This window comes from Capra hircus, chromosome 4, assembly GCF_001704415.2.
Source record: "Capra hircus breed San Clemente chromosome 4, ASM170441v1, whole genome shotgun sequence".
NCBI classification, from domain to species: domain Eukaryota; kingdom Metazoa; phylum Chordata; class Mammalia; order Artiodactyla; family Bovidae; genus Capra; species Capra hircus.
The window spans coordinates 37,658,266-37,680,023 of NC_030811.1; the positions used below are offsets into that span (position 1 = coordinate 37,658,266).

The following is a 21,758-nucleotide window of genomic DNA, read 5'->3' on the forward strand; positions in this document are numbered from 1 at the left end:
TTAAGGTCATTGCTGGAGATTGCCCAAGGTTTATTTGGAATGACACAGCACTGAAAACAGAATCATTACAGATGACTTGTGGATACAGTATACATCACCTATATCTTATTTTCGGACGATCGGTGAAGATGAGTTGCATAAATAGAGGTGGAAATTAGGAGCTTTTGGAAATAGTGTTCTTTGGGGGTTGATTTCAATGCCCCATCAGCTGGCCAATCTCAAAAAGGCAGAAATTAAGACAATCGAGCTGCTCATCCCAACTCACCTATCTCCAGCCACAGTGGCCATTCAGAGCGTCAGACTGCTTTCTCCAAAGGGGAGGCACCTCTGACAGGCTATGAGTCATTGCATCCTGAAAAATGCACATTCCCAACACAGATACTGTCGACTCCTTTGGCAATGGGATGGCTGATTTTTGCCCAGAGGCAAAACTGCAACTGTAATGCCAGAGAGAATAAGAGCAGTGCATGAATCAATGGCGCTTAAGAGACTAAGAGCTACGATGGAGAGGAGAGAGTGCAACTATGTATATGTAGCCGTGTGCATACACATAGATCAGGAGTGATGGGAACTAGCTCCTGTGACTGTGTGTCCATATATATCTACAGAGAAGGAGGTGTGTTGGAAAAGAACAGTGACAACTTTTGCAGCAGTTTCGTTTTAAACACAGTAAACGTGAAAGGGAGAGCACGTGCTCACACCTGCGTAGGGGAATACGATAATTTCACGTTACAGGGTAATTCATCATGTCTTCAGCAGGGCAGCCACTCAATACCACATACTTGGTGCAGAGAAATTAAGGTTCTGATCTGGAGGAAGCTATTTTAGAATTGGTGGGAGGGGGTCGAGTACACGAGTCTCCACAGCTTGGACAAAGCACAAACAAACCTGGTAGCAAGAACATGGGAACCAGTGAGGACTTTTCCCTTAATTTACTTTTTGCTTTCTCTGACATTTGTTTGCACACATGCTCCACTGAGACAGCCTTCCAAGCTTTGTCTGGTATCGGTCTGTCAATCATTAAGAGTGTCATAGCAAAAGTGAACTCTTCAGGTTTCCACAAAGGTTTAAAAACCCAGTAATCAGGCTCTTTCTACAATATATTTGGCCCTAATCCAGGCGCCGGGTGAAGTTCTCTGGAAAGAGGCCTTTGTAGGTGGCGAGGTCTCTGAACTGAAGCCAGTCCGATTCCTTCACTCCTACCAGCCAGCCTGCATCCTGCAAGACAAAGACAGGGCTTTTAGAGTCCACCTATAGGAATCCCCTTACATATGAACCTTCAGTTTGCAAACTTTTAAAGATGAGAACATGTGTTCCATCAACGTCAGGCATGAGTAAAACTGCAGCTTGCCCTCTGTCTCCTATTGCTGACGATCCTTCAGGTCTACCATCTCCCACCTCCTCTCTCTCCTGTAGTCCGTAACTCTTTATGCTGGTTCACTCGAAGCCAGGACCACTATGCTAGCTGATGTACTGTACTTACGGTACTTTTCAAGGTATCATGCTGTAAGATTTTAAATATTTTCTTTATATTTTGTTTTTTATGTATTATTTGTGTGAAAAGTATTATGAATTTATTACACTACAGTACTGTACAGCCAATTATGTTAGTCGGGCACCTAGGTTAACTTTGTTGGACTTACAAACAACTTGGATTTAATAATGTGCTCTTCGAATGGAACTTGTTTATAGGTAGGGGAATTCTTGTACTGGAAAAATGTACATTGCCAATGATTAATAAAATAATGGGTTTATCGAGTATTGTGGTCCTGTACAAGGATATCACAGTACCTGTAAACTTGTGTGCTGAGCTCAGGGATAAAGTTTGTCCCTAGTAAGTTGTCAGTTTAAGAAAAATAGAATAAAATTTGAAATTATTTATTTTATATATATAGTTAATTGAAGGTTAATGTTGCAGATGGTGACTGCAGTCATGAAATTAAAAGACGTTTGCTTCTTGGAAGAAAAGCTATGACAGACCTAAACAGCATATTAAAAAGCAGAGACAATACTTTGCCAACAAAGATCCATGTAGTAAAAGTTACGGTTTTTCCAGTAGTCATGTATGGATGCGAGAGTTGGACCATAAAAGAAGGTTGAGCACTGAAGAATTGATGCTTTTGAACTGTGGTGTTGGAGAAGACTCGAGAGTCCCTAGAACTGCAAGAAGATCAAGCCAATCAATCCTAAAGGCAATCGATCCGGAATATTTATTGGAGGGACTGATGCTGAAGTGATGCTCCAATACTTTGGCCACCAATAAGCAAACAGCCAATTCACTGGAAAAGACTCTGATGCTGGGAAAGACTGAAGGCAGGAAGAGAAAGGGACGGCAGAGGACAAGATGGCTGGATGGCATCACTGACTCAATGGACATGAGTTTGAGCAAGCTGTGCGAGATGGTGAAGGACAGGGAAGCCTGGCGTGTTTGCAGTCCACGGGGTTGCAAAGAGCTGGACACGACTGAGAGACTGAACAACAACAAATGTTAATAGTATAGGTCTTCTACTTTAGCCTCAACCACTTGCTTGTAAGAAAGAACTCTGTCTACCCACTCACACATGTACCTGAAATAAACCACCATATACAAGACTTAATCAGACACTAACAGCTTGATATCTGTTGCCTGGTATCACTACTGTGTTTGCTGCCACTGTTGTTTCTCGAGTTTATATAAACGACAGAGCAGTTTGATGTCATGACATCTGTGCTGGAAATAGTCATAGTCTTTGTAAATTATTCCTTATAAACATTTGTCATCGTATAGGTGTGCCCTCACAAAAATGAAGACAGTTAGCCACAGACAGTTTAAAGAACCCGTCTGTGCATGGCCACAGGGTATGGTAGATGAAACGTGAAACAGAAACGGAGGCTGACATCTGCCCTCGGCCTTCCGGAGACAAGCAGAGTCTACTTGGGGAAAGCTGAGCTGAAGGAACCATTTCAAACATACAGATCTTAGGATGTGAAACCAGTGGCAAATGACTGTCTTTATTATGTTAACCAATACAGGGAAAAGACCCCACTTAAAATGAAGGATAGCCAGATTTCATCGGAACCAATCCCCAGTATAGTTCAAGTACATCAGATAAAACGAGGTCTCATAAAATTAAATAAAGGAGCTGAATACATTTCCTTTGATATAATCTAAGACCATAAATTGATGCTGCTATACAGACAAGAAATATAAGCATTTAGACAGGCCAATTTTTGACGACAGAAAAAAAAAGTAACAGAGAAAAAATGATTTGATAAAATAACTGATAATAACCTAGCTGATGAGGAAAAGTGTCCTCTATAAAATTATGATGTTATATATGTGAAGGACAAAGTTATACTTAGAGTAAAAGATGATAACTAAATATTTTCTAAACCTCTGGTAAACATACAAAAGGTCATATTTTCCCCTCAAGTGTCTACATTTGACTTTATTTACAGTGAGTGAAAAATCCGGTGACGCTAAGTGGAGTCATGGGTTTTAAAATAGTTTCAATAAAGGCAAACATAAAGGGCTGGCATAAACCCATAATCAAGATATATTCCAACTCATAGATTTTGAAATGCAACTTATGAAGTGAAGCATCATAGTTAATATCAATCTTTAGCTGAAAAAAATATGGAAAAGTAAATTTTAAATGTTTAAAATATATGGTAGACTGAAGATTTCCAGTTTTGGTTGTGGCAAAATAGCTGGTATCCAACAAACACTATTGCATAGAACACAACTATATTGATAGTTGTAGATACATGTGCATACATAAATGAAACTTTTTATATAAAAATGACTGCTACAAAATATGTTTATATATTAGAGGGCTTCCCTGGAGGCTCACATGGTAAAGAATCTGGCTGTAATACAGGAGGCCTGGGTTTGATCCCTGGGTTGAGAAGGTACCCTGGAGGAGGGCATGGTAACCCACTCCAGTATTCTTGCCTGGAGAATTCTATGGACAGAGGAGCCTGGTGGGGTACAGTCCATAGGTTTGCAGAGAGTTGGACATGAGTCAAGTGACTTAGTACGTATATACATCAAGTGTGTGAAGGCATTGAAAATGAACACAAGCAGGCAGACATTGAAAGTGAACATGTTAGTTGCTCAGCCATGTCTGATTCTTTGGAACCCCGTGGACTGCAGCCCACCTGGCTCCTCTGTCCATGGAATTGTCCAGGCAAGAATACTGGAGTGGGTTGCCATGCCCTTCTCCAGGCAATCTTGCTGACCCAGGGATAGCACTTGGGTCTCCTACATTGCAGGCAGATTCTTTACCATTTCTGAGCCACCAGCGCAGAAACTGGGGAATATTTAACCCCTGAAACCACACTGGGTTAGAGCTGTTAACAAGGTCTTTCCTGAGGGTTAACCTCAGTCTGTGATGCAGGGCATTCAGAGGATAGAGTTCACGGCTGCCAGAGGAGCCGTACTTTTATGGAGAATATCTTGAAAGAGGAGAGTACAGAGAGGGAACCTCAAATATACAGAAAACTTCTTTCCTGGAATCCTGAGCTGCAACCCAAGCTGTAAATGCATAAGGGCTTCTCTAGGAGCCTGAGGGAAAGGAACGGCAGGAAGGCAACCACAGCTAAGTAGAAATGTCAGCACTGGCAGTGCAGAGGAGGCAGAATTTTAAATTCAGATCCCACAAAGCTAGTGGGCTTGATAATCCTTCAGGATTTCTACTGAAATCCCAAAGGAGAATGTCTAAGAGGTAGAGACAAATCTCAGGACTAAGAACTTAGCCTGAGAGTAAAAAAATTAAAACAAACTTCCATGAATTCAAGGTATTTATCTACCCATTTAAATGCCTGTTAAAAGAAAAAGAAACAATTTTCAGAAGTAGAAGACAGAACTGAGACTCTACAATGCAACATCCACTGTGTCCAGTATAAATTTTTTTTTTAATTACAGGAAAATATGACCAAAGATAAAAAGCAACAGAAATGTGTCTTGAGATGACCCAGCTTTTGGAATTCATCGTAAGAACTATAAAGCAGCTATTATAAATAGGTTCAAGTACTTAAGCCAAAGTACACTGCTTCCCTGGTGGCTCAGATGTTAAAGAATCCTGCAATGAAGGAGACCCATGTTCGATCCTGGGGTCAGGAAGATCCCCGGAAGGAGGGAATGGCAACCCTCTCCAACACTTGCCTGGAGAATTGTATGGACAGAGGAGACTGGCGGGTTACAGTTCATGGGGCTACAGAGTCAGACACTGCTGAGCAACTGAGCATTCATGGAGCAACTCAGAAGGTGGAAACATCTTCAGGAAGTCACTGAGCCCACCTGACCCTCAGGAGAAACCAGCAGAGCCCGTGGTACTTTCTGCCCTTATCCTTTACCTGGTCAGCTTCTGAATCTGAGGGCACCACCAACACCACATCACCCCTTTGTAAGGTAAGTTCATCAGAATTTGCTGCCTCGAAATCATGCAGTGTTTCCACCTGCAAAAGATTGTAAAAGAACTGATTCATTTTAGAAAGAAAAAGAGATATAAAACCAAAGTTTTCAGCCAGATTATCAGCAGGCACTCTTAGAAGCATCTCTAAACTGGATAAAAAAAGATGAAGATATGAGTCAAGCCCCAGATGGCAACCCACTGCAGTACTCTTGCCTGGAAAATCCCATGGACAGAGGAGCCTGGCAGGCTATAGTCCGTGGAGTCTCAAAGAGTCGGACACGACAGTGACTTCACTTTCTTTTCTTTTTCCAGGGACTCTAACAGGCAGACACTGAGGCCATCTGAATGTATTATATACTTAGTAAAGCAATGCCTTTTTCCTAAGCTAAAATTTAGTGTATTAATTAAATTTTAATTTCTCACATTTTTGTTAGAGAGCTCTATTTTATTATCACCAATGCTTTGTTACTATTTGTTTATTTTTTAACCTAAAGATGCCTAGTGAAAAGTTCCTCTGTAAAACAATAATTGGGAAAACCATCACCTGTATGTTATATGGAAAGTACTATCTAATTAAACCCTGTGATCAATTTCTTAAATAAACTTCCTTCCCTATCTTACCTTTAAACCATGACAATCTGTTTCCTTTCTCTCTTTTTCTGGTTTTTAATAGAAGTATATCTGACATGTAACATCGTATCATTTAAGGTATACACCATGTTAATTTAATACATTTATATATGGTAACATGATGGCCACCGTAGCAGTATCTGGCACCTGAGTAAGTTACATAATTATCATTTCTTTTTAGTGGTGGGGGTGAGTTCTAGTCTCTTAGCAGTTTTGATGATGCTAACACAACCGTGTCATTCACCATGGATTAGACATCTAGGGCTACTTCACTACCAGCTTAAACATCTGTCTTAGTCCACCACTCTTTTCCCCCTTTTTTAAAGAGATTTCCTTAAATTTTGATTACAGAGAATTTTTAAGAAGCAGGAAAGAGTACTGAAATGGATAACTATTTAATCAAGGCTAGTTTTCTCCTATGTCCCTGACCTCTTTCCCAGAGCCAAGACTAAACAACTGGCTTTTAAATTGTATATTTTGTATACAGAAGCATAACATGGAAGAGCTGGAAATGACTGTCTTATTGCCAAATTCATTTTTTTCTGATGAAAACACTGAAGTCCAGATAGTGGGTAAATGCTGTTCCCCAGCTCACAGTGTGCAGCTACTGAGCAAAGTCAGGGAGGGTCCCAGCCAGACCTGACCTTGCTTGGCATCCCTGCCTCCTTGACTTCATGCCCTTTTCTTAAAACAGAACACAGTGGAGCACTGGCTTAGTGGCCATATGTCTAGTTTTTTCCTCCATATTAATTAATTCATCAATCTATTAAGCCCACCTGTCCCCAATGGAGGTGGCAAGGTAGCAGCTACTTTCTAAGGAGCAAATAGAAGAAAAAGACAATGACTATTCTACTCAATTCCATCCCTACAAACACACACATATTTAATAGTTTTTAAAAGACAAAGAGCTGGATTTGGAAATGCCAAGTCAAATATGCTTATTAGTATTCCAGCTATAATCTATTAGGATCATCTACCTTTAAGCTCCTGGCTTAAGCCCAGGTATTAGGCTTAAGTATGGGGATTCCCTTAGACAGTAAAGAATCTGCCTACAGTGTGGGAGATGCATTTTTGATCCTTAGGAAGGGAAAATCCCCTGGAGAAGGGATTGGCTACCCATTCCAGTATTCTTGCCTGGAGAATTCCATGAACAGAGGAGCCTGGTGGGCTAGTCTATGGGGCAACAAAGAGTCGGACATGACTGAGTGACTAACACTTTTATTAAAAAGGTATTTAAACTGGGCTTTTTGGTAAGGACCCTTCCATTGATGAAGACTAAATAGTCATTTGATGGCCTCTCTGAGAAAAATTTTCCCTCCATCATTTGTTTCCTTATCATGCTGCTGCTGCTAAGTCGCTTCAGTCATGTCCGACTCTGTGTGACCCCACAGACGGCAGCCCACCAGGCTCCACTGTCCCTGGGATTCTCCAGGCAAGAACACTGGAGTGGGTTGCCATTTCCTTTTCCAATGCATGAAAGTGAACAGGGAAAGTGAAGTCGCTCAGTCATGTCCGACTCTTCGTGACCCCATGGACTGAAACCCACCAGGCTCTTCCGTCTGTGAGATTTTCCAGGCAAGAGTACTGGAGTTGGGTGCCATTGCCTTCTCCCATATCTGAATAGTTTACAACAAAAGAGCAAAGAACATAAAATAAAGAATAGCCTGTTTAATAAATGGTACAGCAGAAACATGCCACATGCAGGTAGGGTGCCATTGCCTTCTCCCTTCCTTATCATAGAAGCCAATTAACATATTTATTCACTTTTAAAATATTTATGGACTCCTTTTTTTGTGCCATGCAACTGCAGCAAGGTGTTTCCTGCCCTCCAGCAAGGAGCAGATAAGCACACAGATGATTTCAAGCCCTGGGCTGTAGGGGGAGCTCGAGGGGGCACTTGGGGTGGAAGCAATCACCCCACTCACTACCAAGGGGCATATCATTTACCCTGTGGCGGAACTTTCTTTAATTACCAGTTGTTAAAATATAGAAGACATGACTGTGCTTCTTGCAGCCCAGCAGCATGGAAATCTTACCATGTTATAATGTGATGTGAGGATGAAGGCAAAAGCAATACAGTAACAAAAACAATAAATATATATGGCAAAAAGAATGAAAACCAGACAACCAAGTCTGCACAAAAGGGCTTCAAAGCAAAGGAAAGACAAACGGTCACCAGATTAAAAAGTAAGAAATGTCAAGGGACCGGAAACACGTTTCTCCTTTTTAAACGAGACTCAGCTTTAACTGAAGCAAAACTGTAAAGCAGATCATAGAGAACAGAAAACATATTTAATAGTCAGTGTGGCATGTGGCATCCGAAGCGTATCCGTTTGTGTAGATAAGACCACCAAATTTACAAGCTTTGAAACTAAACAATGAACTTTGTGTGCCAAGTCGCTTCAGTCCTGTCCAACTCTTTACGACCCTCTGGACTGCAGCCTGGCAGGCTCCTCTGTCCATGGGATGTCCCAGGCAAGAATACTGCAGTGGGTTGCCAGTTCCTTCTCCAAAACAATGAACTGTGGTTAACTGCAAATCAAACTGAAACAGAGTCCTCAAGTAAGACAAGACTAAATTTAATTACACTGTGTTCTCCATCAAAGGTGACAGATTTTTACTACTGTATTTTCCTGACACTGAATAAAGGAAGAAAAAAAAGAGCAAAATAAAAGTTAGAACCTTGTAGAGGAAGCCAGGAGGCACTTCCTGGAAGGCCTCGCTTGCAGAGGGAGCGGAAGGTGCAGGCTGGGAGGCTCTGGCCGCCTTCTGCTCCTCCGAGGCCAGCTCTGGCATCTCACTGGTGGGGCCTGGAAGAGCCGTGTCATCAAACGCCTCCTTGTACTCTGCATCCATGGTTCCTTCATGTTCTCCCTCCCCTTCATTGTTGGAGGCGGGCTGTATGACGACAGAAGGGATGACCTTCTCCTGGGGGGAGAAAAATACGGTGATGTGGGCAAGGGTTGGGAAAGAAGGCTTCTGTACTCTCCAGGAGTTTCCTCTAGCCCATCCTACCCACGTGGTTCCACTTTCCCCACGTCTCCCATCCAGCTAAACGTCTGCCCGTCACCCAACTTCTTGGTCTCAAATCCTTCCGCCTGGCAAAACATTCCTCCCAACAGGGCCTCCTTTTTCTGTCTCCTGAGACAGAAACCTTTAGTGGGACCAATTTGTGGATCCTTGAACAACCAGGCAGTTAGGCAAGACAGGTTTCTCAGGAAGTGGGGAAGTGGACTAGCAGATTTTCGGGAGAGAGGTTAATCGTGATGGGAGGAGGGGTATAATCCTGACAGGGAATGTAGCTAGACTCTAAAGATGCTCTCCTTTTCACAGTGGTCCATTCTTGTCCCACTGAATAGTAACCCTCACTTGAAACTGACATTTAACCACCTTTGATTGCTTTTCTCCCGGACACCCTATTGTTAGTAAAGATCTGGCCCCTGTTTGGAGATGTCCTTTGCTTGCTGGTTATCATCAGAGCTCACACTGCAATGATAACTTGAGCGATGACAATTCCCACCAACTGCTCTAAGTACTGTGCTGTCTGGGGGAAAAGCAGAATCAAAGGATCAAGACCTGTTTTATTCTTTAACAAAGATGAGCAGGGAAGGGAATTTCACTAGCATATTGGAAGCCTGGAGATCAAGTTCTATATATCCTCAGATATCAGTGAACATAAATAGGCACCTCCATTCTTCAATTTGGGGAAAATAATACATTCTCTCAATAAGCATATCGTCATACATACAGAAATATGCCAGGCACTGTGACAAGACAATCTATGGAAAAATATAGAATATACTTTTGAGTTATTTCCCTAAGTAGTACCACTGCCAGCTGTTTGAACAGGATCATGTAGGTTCAAGCATTAAGGAACTCCGGAAAGATTTCTGGAAATTTACTATAAGTGAAATAATCAGGAAAAAGCAAACCCTCACATTAAACCAACTCTTCAATATTTCTACTTAGAATTCAGAGGAGCAAGAACATGGGGTTTAGAAGAGCCATCCTTGCTGTGGCCTCTGCATTTGAGGCCTCACATTAGGAGTATCTGTATTTGTTGCCTTTGTGTTTCTGGGGTAACTCCAACTTCATGTCATATTAATGACCCATTACCCAACGTAGGGATGGGCTTTTGGTAAAAGGAGCCTAATGGAGAGTTTAAGGCACTCTAATATGCCAAAACCTTTGACTGTGAGGATCACAATAAACTGTGGAAAATTCTGAAAGAGATGGGAATACCAGACCACCTGACCTCCCTCTTGAGAAACCTGTATGCAGGTCAGGAAGCAACAGTTACTTGACACGGAACAACAGATGGGTTCCAAATAGGAAAAGGAGTATGTCAAGGCTGTATATTGCCACCCTGCTTATTTAACTTATATGCAGAGTATATCATGAGAAATGCTGGGCTGGAGGAAGCACAAGCTGGAATCAAGATTGCCAGGAGAAATATCAATAACCTCAGATATGCAGATGACACCACCCTTATGGCAGAAAGTGAAGAACAACTAAAGAGCCTCTTGATAAAAGTGAAAGAGGAGAGTGAAAAAGTTGGGTTAAAGCTCAACATTCAGAAAACGAAGATCATGGCATCCGGTCCCATCACTTCATGGCAAATACGTGGGGAAACAGTGGAAACAGTGACTTTATTTTTCTGGGCTCCAAAATCACTGCAGATGGTGACTGCAGCCATGAAATTAAAAGACACTTACTCCTTGGAAGGAAAGTTATGACCAACCTAGACAGCATATTAAAGAGCAGAGACATTACTTTGCCAACAAAGATCCATCTAGTTAAAGCTATGGTTTTTCCAGTGGTCATGTATGGATGTGACAGTTGGACTATAAAGAAAGCTGAGTACCAAAGAATTGATGCTTTTGAACTGTGGTGTTAGAGAAGATTCTTGAGAGTCCCTTGGACTGCAAGGAGATCAAACCAGTCCATCCTAAAGAAAATCAGTCCTGAATGTTCACTGGAAAGACTGATGCTGAAGCTGAAACTCCAATACTCTGGCCACCTGACGTGAAGAGCTGACTCATTTGAAAAGACCCTGATGCTGGGAAAGATTTAAGGCAGGAGGAGAAGGGGATGACAGAGAATGAGATGGTTGGATGCAATCACCGACTCAATGGACATGAGTTTGATGTCCAAGCTCTGGGAGCTGGTGATGAACAGGGAGGCCTGGCGTGATGCGGTCCATGGGGTTGCAAAGCGTCAAACACACCTGAGCGACTGAACTGAACTGAATAATAGAGAATAATAATAGTAATATGACTTAACTACTAATACTGGCTTCCCACCATGTGCTTGACACCCAGCTGAGGACTCTGGCTATTATTATCTCACCTAATGCACCCAACAAGCCTATTGTTCTATCAAATTCTCTTCCTCCTCCCTCCCTCCATTCACATCCTTTTCCTCATCTGTGCTTCATTCTTTTTCTCCATCACTTAATACCATGGTTTTCCTTGCCCCTATCTGTGCTTAAGCCCAGTCCACCAGAGCAAGGGGAGCCATGTGGAGCTTCACAATGCTGATACAGGAGAATGCGGAGATCACTTTTTCTGAGAATCAAATATGTCGTTTTGGTGGAGTGGGAGCCACAGAATGGCTACATACCATCCATTACTCCACCTCCAAAAGAGGTATCACCATCAGCCAGCAGAGGTTCCAGTGGCCACCATCTCCCTGAAACTCCGTTTACTAGGACATATACCTGAGTGGCCGCTGCTTCTGCTTCTTCCAGTTGAGATCTGTCACCATCCATGGCCTCTGTGGCTTCGGTGTCAGTCTTGGCCTCCTCTAAACTTGCTCCTGCTCCAGCGGGAAGAGCCGCCTTCTCTGTCTCTGCTTCCTCCACCGGGACCCCCTCGGCTGCCGGCACCAAGGTCCCAGCCGTCACATCAGCCTCCGGTCCAGGGATGATCTGTAAACCAAACAGGCCTCAGTAAGAGTCAGACTCAGCCCTGTCATGTCTCCCTCCTCTTCTGAGGTCATCAGACTTCAGGCTTTCTTTGTCATGTCCCAAAGCCCAGTATTCAGGTACAGCAGAGTCTGCCATCTGCTCCAAGTTCTGACTCCTCTGCCTCCTGGGCCCCCAGTGATGCTACATTCCTCAGCTTTCCTTGAAGGTGGGTGTAGCAAATGGAATGTGAATGGGAGCGAACCGTGCCACTTTTGAAACACGGCTTTTAAGGTGTGCAAAGTCCCCTCCACAAGCTCTTTCTAATCCTTGTTGGCTGAAAGATGATGACAGCAATATAGCAAAGGATATCTGAGTGACAAAAATGGAAGGGGCCCAAGCCCAGTACTACCTGGACCACAGAAGAAGGCCACTGACAAGCACCCTTATCACACACAGTCAGAATTTTATAAACTACATTTAAAAATATAAACTTTCAAATCTGCATGGAGAAGGTCCCGTAAGCCAAATTACATTCATTTAAATAAAAAAATTAGCAAGTTTCTCAAGAGACCTCTTGAGAATGAAGGGAGAATCATTTTTGTCATCAAATATATATGATAATTCAAATTAAATCAGATTTAGGTTCCTTTACTAGGAAACACAAAATAGAAAAAAATGAGAATCTTGTTTCTAAGGTTGGAATGTAGTCAGAAGAGCTTTAGGTAGTATGTAAAACTTGGAATAATGAAATAAAGTACAATCAGAAATTTTAGTTTTGAACAGATTGGCTATGGAGTCCAAGTCTTTACAAGACTCTCATATCAGTTTGCAGACTTGATTTGAGAGATTCAAATCAGAAAGACTGAGAAAAAGGAGCACTGTAGATTGATTGTATATAATACACTCAGGAAGCATCTTTCAAAAACTGATCTTGCTAGCTGATGTGATTAGCATTAATCATTCTTTTCCCTTATTGAATAAACTCTACCCAGTTTGTCCTATTAAGTTAGGAAAGCTTTCATGATGCAGATACTTTAACTGTTGAACCCAGAATACTGAACAGGGCAATAGACAGAATATTCCAGTATTTCCAGAATACTGAAAAGGGCAACAACAGTGCCTGCTGAACGGGCCTCAGAAATGGGAGACGGAGATCCTGAGCCACACACCTATGGTCATAGCGGGGCATTTAAAAAACCTCCTTCTGACTCAGAAGTACCTTTAATTACAAAAATAACCCATTGCAATATACACCGTGTGTGTGTGTGTGCGTGTGTGTGTTAGTCACTCAGTTGTGTCCGACTCTTTGCGACTCCATGGACTGTAACCCCACCAGGCTCCTGGGTCCATGGGATTCTCCAGGCAAGAATACTGGAGTGGGATGCCATTCTCCTCTCCAAATATACAGCCTACTAAATAGAAAATAGACAGCCAACAAGGACCTACTGTATAGCACAGAACTATACTCAATATCTTGTAATAATCTAGAAGGGAAAAGAATCTGAAAGAGAATATATATATATATATATAACTGAATCACTTTGCTCTACACCTGAAACTAACACTATCGTGAACCAACCACACCAGTAAAAAAAGAAAAATAACTAATATAAAATTAACCTGTTGCTGATATATTTTCTACAACATTTTACTTTAGAAATGAAAAATAATGCTAGCAGTGTAGTATTGTTATATGGACAAGTATCACTCATATTCTTAGAAGCTATTTCCTTCTCTTAGGAGAAAATCCCATGGACGGAGGAGCCTGGAAGGCTGCAGTCCATGGAGTTGCTGAGGGTCGGACATGACTGAGCGATTTCACTTTCCACTTTCATGCATTAGAGAAGGAAATGGCAACCCACTCCATTGTTCTTGCCTGGAGAATCCCAGGGACGGGGGAGCCTGGTGGGCTGCCGTCTATGGGGTCGCACAGAGTCGGACACGACTGAAGTGACTTAGCTGCAGCAGGAGGAGAATTTCCGATTATCAGAATCTGATATCCTATTATCTCCACAAAGTATGCAATGATTTAAAACACAGGCCATGACATAGAATGTAGTTTTTTTTCCCTACTCTGTCATTAAGTACATGAGTTCAGAAAAACAACCCTTTTACATGATACTTATTTAAGGTTCATTATAAGCACTGATAATTACTTAAGTGGGATATGAGGTACAGGGGGATTTATATTTAGGAGAATGACTGAAAGCTCCCGTAATAAAAGGTTAACTTAAAAATTTAAAAGAATTGTATCTCTTGTTTTACATAAACATAGATCTTTTATATATGTTATTGTTGCCACTGTTAAAAGAGTAATGCTCAGAATATAACTTAGGAGGCCATCTTAATTTCAAGAAGAGTGATAAACAAGGGCTCTTAGCTTTGCTGTTGGAGAAAGCAACAAGCTCTCTCCAGGATCCTAAGAAACTACACATAAACTATACATAAACACACTGTGTATACAATGGACTTAGGAGTTCAAATGTAGAAAGCAAGTTGTGTTGTCTTCATTCAAAGTTATATATACTTTCCATCTGTCTGAAAAAAAGTCACACCTATGGAGTGATCACCCCCCTGGTTTCAACAGTTTTGGGCCAGACAGCCTCTGTATCACGCAGACAGCATGGGCAAGCTGAGTGGTGACTACCAGCATACACACACACAGACGTTCTATTGCAGATCAGAAAACAGACGTTAGGTTACATGACAGGCTGCTCCCCCAAGTGATTACACATAAAACCTTCCTTACACACATGTTCCAAACACATACTGTTAGTAACTGGATTTTACTCTCAACTGAATCGATATATCTCCTGAAGAGAATAGATTTCTGTGAAGTATGGACTGGTGTGGCCAAAAGTAATCTTTTAACTCTACACAAATAAGATTTTAATAATGAGTTCCTGATTTATCTCTACAGCTGTATGTAACTATCAGTTTGGTTGTATCGGATCTTACTAGCGCAGGATATACCTTTCCTTTGCTAATAATTTTAACAAGCATCCTCATCGACTGGATCTGATTTAGGCCTGAGAGGGTGGCTGCAGTGACGCCGGCCACCAGCAGGTGGAGACCAAGGGCTCTGTTTGCCTGCTCTGATCCTCTGACCTCAAAGAGCAAAGCTCAAATATGTCACCAATTTACCTGGCCCCTGTCACAAAAAAGAGCATATAGAAAACCGTTGATAAGAATGATAGAAAATAAAAATCACCTAAATACTAAAAGTAACAAAGATAATGAAGACAAGGTGCCAAGGAAATGGCACTTTGGCTGCAGAGCATGCATGTGCTGTCACCTGTCAACTCTGACTCTTTGTGACCCCATGAACTTCAGCCCACCGGGCTCCTCTGCCCATGGTAGAACCCCTCCTCCATGCCCTCCTCCAGGAGATCTTCACAACCCAGGAATCAAACCAATGTCTCTTAAGTCTCCTGCATTAGCAGGCAGGTTCTTTACCACTAGCGCTACCAGGGAAGCTCTTGACTATACAGAGGAAAAGTTAGACACTCTGAGTGACCTACTTTAAAAAGGGAAGAAGTGATCCCTCTTCCAGCCTTCTCTGAGTCCATTAGAAATGAATTTCTATTTCCCTAGCTGAAATTAATATTTTGATTTTAGAAACCTTAAGAACATTACAGGGTTTCCCTGGTGGCTCTAATGGTAAAGAATCTTCCTGCAATGTGGGAGACCTGGGCTCGATCTCTGGGTTGGGAAGATTCCCTGGAAGAGGGCATGGCAACCCGCTCCTGTTCTTGCCTGGAGAATCCCCATGGACAGAGGAGCCTGGCAGGATACAGTCCATGGGGCTGCAAAGAGTCAAACATGACTGAGCGACTAAGCACAGCACAGCACTGGTGACTCAGCGGTAAAGAATCTGCCAGTAATGCAGGAGACGCAGGAGACTTGGGTTTGATCCCTGGGTCAGGAAGATTGCCGGGAGGAGGGCACAGCAACCCACTCTAGTATTCTTGCCTGGAGAATTCCATGGACAGAGAAGCCTGGCGGGCTACAGTCCATAGGGTTGAAAAGAGCCTGACACAACTGAAGTGACTGAGCATGCATACGTGCAGGAACATTACAAAAAGAGAGCACTGCCTCTACCTGTATTCCCTTGCATCTTTCTGCCTCTGTCCGACACTGCTCCGAAAATCAAGGATGCTCTGATCCTCACCTTATGTCTGGAATCTGCCCCATAGTTTCTGCTCTTACCAAAATATTTCCAGTGCCTATTTACTGGCAGCAATAATAGATAACATAAAGATACAGTGGAAATAGAATCCATTTGCTCAGATTCAGTGTTTGCTCCAGATAAATCAAGAACAGATTAAAAAGGTTTTCAGGGAAAGTTATCCCTCTTTTATGATTATTTTTATGCATTCCAATTTGTTAGCTAATATAGTTTTAGACTCTAAATTTAGTTTTTTCTAGACTCTGCTTGCTATCACAGATGTTATACCTGCAACCACAATGACTAATGACTGCTACTGGATATTTTTTAAGTGCTTTTTTTATTGTTGCTGCTGTTGTTTTTAAGGGAGACCAGAGGGCTGAAACTACTGAAAGTATTTCAAGCCTTTGATATTCAACATTATCAAATTTTTTTCCCTTTACATTTTAAGAGAAACACTAGTACCTTATCTGCTGCCAAAATTATACTACCTTGGTACACTATCTTGGTTGGCCTAATCGATTTTTGGGGGAAAACATCCAATGCAAAAACAGGTTAAAATTAGTTCTCCCTGTCTGCGGGTTGTTTACTGTATCCACAAGGTCTGTGCAGGACAAGCACCGTATAAACAATTTGCACGTTAATCACAGAAGTCACAGAGACCCACATGGGACCTTCTCTGAGGTTAGCATTTCTCAGTTTACCATACTGTACAGATCTTACTGCCTTTTTATCGTTTGCGTCAACAATCCTCTTGGTGGAAAGCTATATGTATTGGTATTCGTGACAGTCTTTTCAAATACCTACTGGCCTTAGTGAGATTTTCTAGAAGCAGAGTGACATGAATGCAGTGTAACAATGGTACCCGTATCCTACAAAGCAGGGGAGCACCAGGGGTGACAGAAACTAGCCAGGCCCTCTGGCGGCTGGTGCCCTTCTTAGAAGCAGATCAACAAGGATGAGAATAGAGACAAGTAAGAGCCCTGATCAGCTGCAGAGGAATTTGTAATCTGTGGGCTTTGTGTAATTTATTATTTATTCACTGTTTTCTTGTCAATATTTGCTCTGAACAATGCCTGAAATATATTTCTTAATGATAAGTAAAGAATGTAAGGAATATATATACTTTTTATTTGATTACACTAAAATCAGAGAGTGGCCATCTTCCTGACATTTGCTCTTGGCAGAGCCTCTGACAGTTTCAGCATATGCACATTCTGCAGCCTGTGGGGGAAACTGACATTTACTGTGACTCTAGTTTTCCAGGCACCATCCCAGGTGTTTTACATCTATCATATATTATTCGTCCAACAGCCCTATTAGATATAGTCCCACTTTCTACACAAATCAACTCATACTTAAGAGCTGAAGTAACTCAAGAAGTCAGTAAACTAGGATTGGGACAATCTGATTCTAAATTTTGTGTTTCTTCACACCAACCAGCACTCAAGTAGACAATGCACCTCTCAAATTAGAGTTTCACTGTGATGCCAAGACCTGGCGCCTCTACAGACCCATGACTTCCTACTGTCAACTGCAAACAAGCAATGTTTGCTGAAGAATTTGAGTGTGTTCTTACAGCCAGTGCATTCACTTACACTCTAGGAATGCTGTCTTTAAGATGAGATCTGGGGGTGTGGGGTGGCAGAGAGGTCCAAGGCAGGGGGATGGGGAGTACATTTCTGCTGTACAACATTTCAATGTACAGCAGAAACTAATATAACATTGTAAAGCCATTATACTCCATTAAAAAATAAGTAAAATGAACAAAAAGATGAGATTCATAGCTTCAAAATCTATTTGCAGACATGATCCGGGTACCTAAGCAACCATGTCATGAAACCCCTCATATCTGATACAAATCATATGGTAAAAAGCTATTGAGAAGAGGTTGGTTAGGTAGAATGTCTCATCATTATTTTTGCCAATATTCCTGAAAATTCTATTGTTTAGAAATATATGGACAGAATGAGAAAGTGGAAAAGAAGATCATCCTGGTTTTTTCCAGTGCACTGCAGAATTATAACTGAAAACACACAGAAACGGGGCACTTGGCTATGTTCACAAGTTAAACATTGATATGATTCCAAAGCTGGAAGGATCAGAGGGCTCATCTAGGAAAGGCGGATTATCTTCACAAACAAAAGTAAATACTGTGCATTGCACATTCACAGATGGGGATATGAGCAGGTACAGCAAGCCCCCTACACGCCCTGTGTTCTCATTTGACAAGTGAGGAAATATGATGGACGGTGAGTAGCCCTGGAGATGGAGCTAGAGACTCAAGTTTTAGTTCTGACTCTCCCACTGATAAACACTAGAGCTGGAGTGACCCCTGAGTCCCTCTGCGAAGTAAAAAAGGGAGATGGATCCCACAGTGTGGATCCTGGCTGCAGGCTGCCCTTGACTTCTTCTGGATCCAACCTGAGCTCTTGACTTGTCTGAAAATACAAGCGTGTTATGAAAATACAGGATTTCCTTCAGGATCCATCTTAAAGAAAAGCTTAAGAGGCGACTGGAGAAGAGAAAATCCCTGTCCTAACACAGAGCCTGGTGGAGAGTACCCCCTTTTCACATAAACTACACTTAGAAAACAGCAGTGACTTTCCTGATGGTCCAGTAGTTAAGACTCTGTGCTCCAGTGCAGGGAGCCCAGGATCAATCCCTGGTCAGGAAACTAGGTCCCACATACTACAACTTAAAGAGTTTGCATGCTGCAACTAAGACTTGGCTCAGTCAAATAAATACTAAAAAGTAACCCAAAAAACAAAATGGCAGGTGACAATTTCCCTTCAGTACAACTGTGGCATGAGCTCTCCCAGGGAACACCTCACCACCACTGGTGTTCCCTTGCTTTGTAGTACCTGGTATTACTAACTTCGTTTGCTACTCTCTGCATTTTCTTTCTGGGCTGCCCTGTTGGCTCAGATGGTAAAGAATCTGCCTGCAATGCAAGAGACCTGGGTTCAATCCTGGTTTGGGAAGATTCCCTGGAGAAGGGAATGGCAATACACTCGAGTATTCTTGCCTGGAGAAATCCATGATAGAGGAGCCTGGAGGGTGTCAGTCCATGACATAGCAAAGAGTCAGACATGACTGAGTGATTAACACTTTCACGTTTCCTTTCTAATAAAGGAATTTCATGGTTTGCCCCCTTCCCCGACCTTCATCTTAATCATCCTTTTCAATCTACTCTCCTAGTATGGCCTGCAGTCCCATCATAAACCTTCAGCAGCCTGGTCCCAGTGCAACTCATCTGCTGGCAGAGGTGTTGCCATGGCAACATCTGTCCGATTTAGCTCCATACTTTCTTTATAAATTACAATCTCCTGATGAAATACCAAAGTTAATGAATTTGGGGTTAATTTGGCCTTTAAGGTCATAGTAGACTATCCAATAATAGTACATATTAAAACAAAGTTTTAATTAGAGATTATTTGCAATCTCTTCTTTGGGAGAAATGGATAGGAAAAGTGGATTTATCTTTACAAGCAAGGTAAATATTGTGTGTTGCACACTCTCAGAGGTTTTGATGTGATCAAGTATTAGTTTCAGAAGTAGCCACAAAACACAGCCTCAGTGGGAGCTGCAAAGAGCTTATTTAAGGAAAATGCCTTTACTACACAATAAACATTTCACTCTGCCTGGCTATGGTGTCTTTGAGCATTTGCTGCCACTGCTCAAATTGCCTTCTTGTGAGTAGGTCCAGGCTCAGGTTGGCAGAAAGCTGAGGCAGGGCTACCAGGCACACCCAGAGTCGAGACCAAAAAATGGAGATCTGCCAATCACCTATATATCACCATGTTTAAAACTCCCAACCCTGGCCCTGCCAGAACCATGGGCACCTCCCTGGGTAGCCTGGGACCCATCTAGATGGTAGTCAGGGGACTGGATCTTGAGGAAGGATAAGGAGTTGATAGTCACCCTTAGAAGACCCAACTCTCTACCTTTGGATATGACAGCCTTGACTCGAGTAAGTAAAATAAAGTCCATGCAATCTGTCACCCCATTTGCTTAGCAAATAGAAGCTATAAGACACGAATGAAGGATACTCGTTACCATGAGGGGTTTTGGAAATTCTTCACTGTTTAATGGAGTAAGTTGTAGATTTTTGAGAGCAGCAAGAGAACATATTGCGTATCAAGCACAACTTGTAGAGGAGAGATGAAGAAACTTGGGACAGAAAGCGAAAATGATTTCCCCAAGGCCACCTCAACAGTTAGCCACAGAGCCATTTCTCCAGACTCTTATTCAGTGATCTTTCCAATATATCACCTTAGATCCTTGCTTTGCAGCCAAAGTGGAGGATCAGGATACTCATTGCCTCAGAGAAGCTCAAGGTTGGGGCTGTATGAGCATTTCTGTTCCTTTTTGATCCTTCAGCTTCACACCAAGAATATGTACCAAGTCTAAGTGTGAGTTGGAGAAAGTCCTGGTGTGAGCATGGAGAGATTTCAGCCCAATTGTAATCCTGTTGGCTTTAGACTGGTCTGTAAACATACTTTTAAAACCTGCTTTTTTTGAAAAACATAGCCTCTGCAGTAGTTAAAAGAGGAATATCTATGAATTAAAATGTCAGGATTCACACTTCATGTCATCGCTTTCTGGGTACATAATCTTCATTTAAACCACTTGAACTCTCTGTGTCTCAGTCTCCTTAGTCTGCAAAATGGGATAACGATTCCTAAATATCATCTTTCTTGGGATTGCTGTGAGAGAAGGCATGTCAATTATTAGTATTTGATATGGTCCTGTTGACTATACCTTAATTCTCTTGGTGTCTTTAGTCATAAACTGCTTTTTACTGCAGGCCACACAGAGTAAGGCAATATTGGGGTTGCTTGAGACTCAATATTATGAATAAAAGTATACACTAAGCCAGAACCAAGAGGTCATATATTGTATGATTTTATGGACATGAAATATCCAGAGTAGAAAAATCCATAAAGACAGAAAGCAGACGGGCAGTTTCCGGGGTTGGGGTGGGGCAGAGGGGACTATGTGCACAAGGTTTTAATTTGGAATGATGAACAGGTTTCAGAACTAGACAGATGAGGTGGTTATACAACATTAGAAATGTATGAAAGCCATTGAAGTTTTATCTTTAAATCGACTGTTATGTGAATTGTACCTCAATAAAAAATCGATTAATTTATGTTAGGCTCACTTCAAATTGATTAATTTTATGTTACATAAATTGCACCTCAATAGAACACAGTGAGTACATGCCAAAAGTAACACCTAAAAAATCACTAGGCACCAACTGTAGACAAAGGGCTCCTCAAAGATGGAAGAATAATCTGAACCCTCATATCCATGTTCACATGTAATCATAATACTCTGATCAAAATAACAACATTACACAATCCTCACATGGGTCTCGTAAGAAAGGGCTTTGGAACATGAGACGCCAGGAAGCAGGGAAGACAGTCTGTGTATGCCAGCTGGTAGGTGGCTAATGAATACTTAATAAATCAGCCACATATGAAAACAACCAGCACCCCATTTTCAGAGATGGAAACTGACAACCCCAAGTCAATCCACTCTGTGAGGTGTGAGGCATGGGGAGTTTTCTATCATCTTGTTACCTTCATTCTAGTCCTGGCTAACTTTGTCTCTTCCCCATGACCTGGTACAATGGTAGAGAGAAAGAAAG

General features: G+C 41.9%; 1 protein-coding gene across 1 annotated transcript in view; it reads right to left on the reverse strand.

Annotated features, from left to right (window-relative positions):
* The window catches only part of AMPH (amphiphysin), a 213,542-nt gene continuing 191,784 nt past the window's right edge, over positions 1 to 21,758 (reverse strand). The window contains exons 18-21 of the mRNA XM_018046989.1: positions 11,746 to 11,955; positions 8,709 to 8,954; positions 5,338 to 5,439; positions 1 to 1,218 (exon numbers count right to left, since the gene is read on the reverse strand). Of these exons, the coding sequence (XP_017902478.1) occupies positions 1,111 to 1,218; positions 5,338 to 5,439; positions 8,709 to 8,954; positions 11,746 to 11,955 (666 nt within the window). The 3' untranslated portion in view covers positions 1 to 1,110. The remainder of the gene's footprint in view (positions 1,219 to 5,337; positions 5,440 to 8,708; positions 8,955 to 11,745; positions 11,956 to 21,758) is intronic.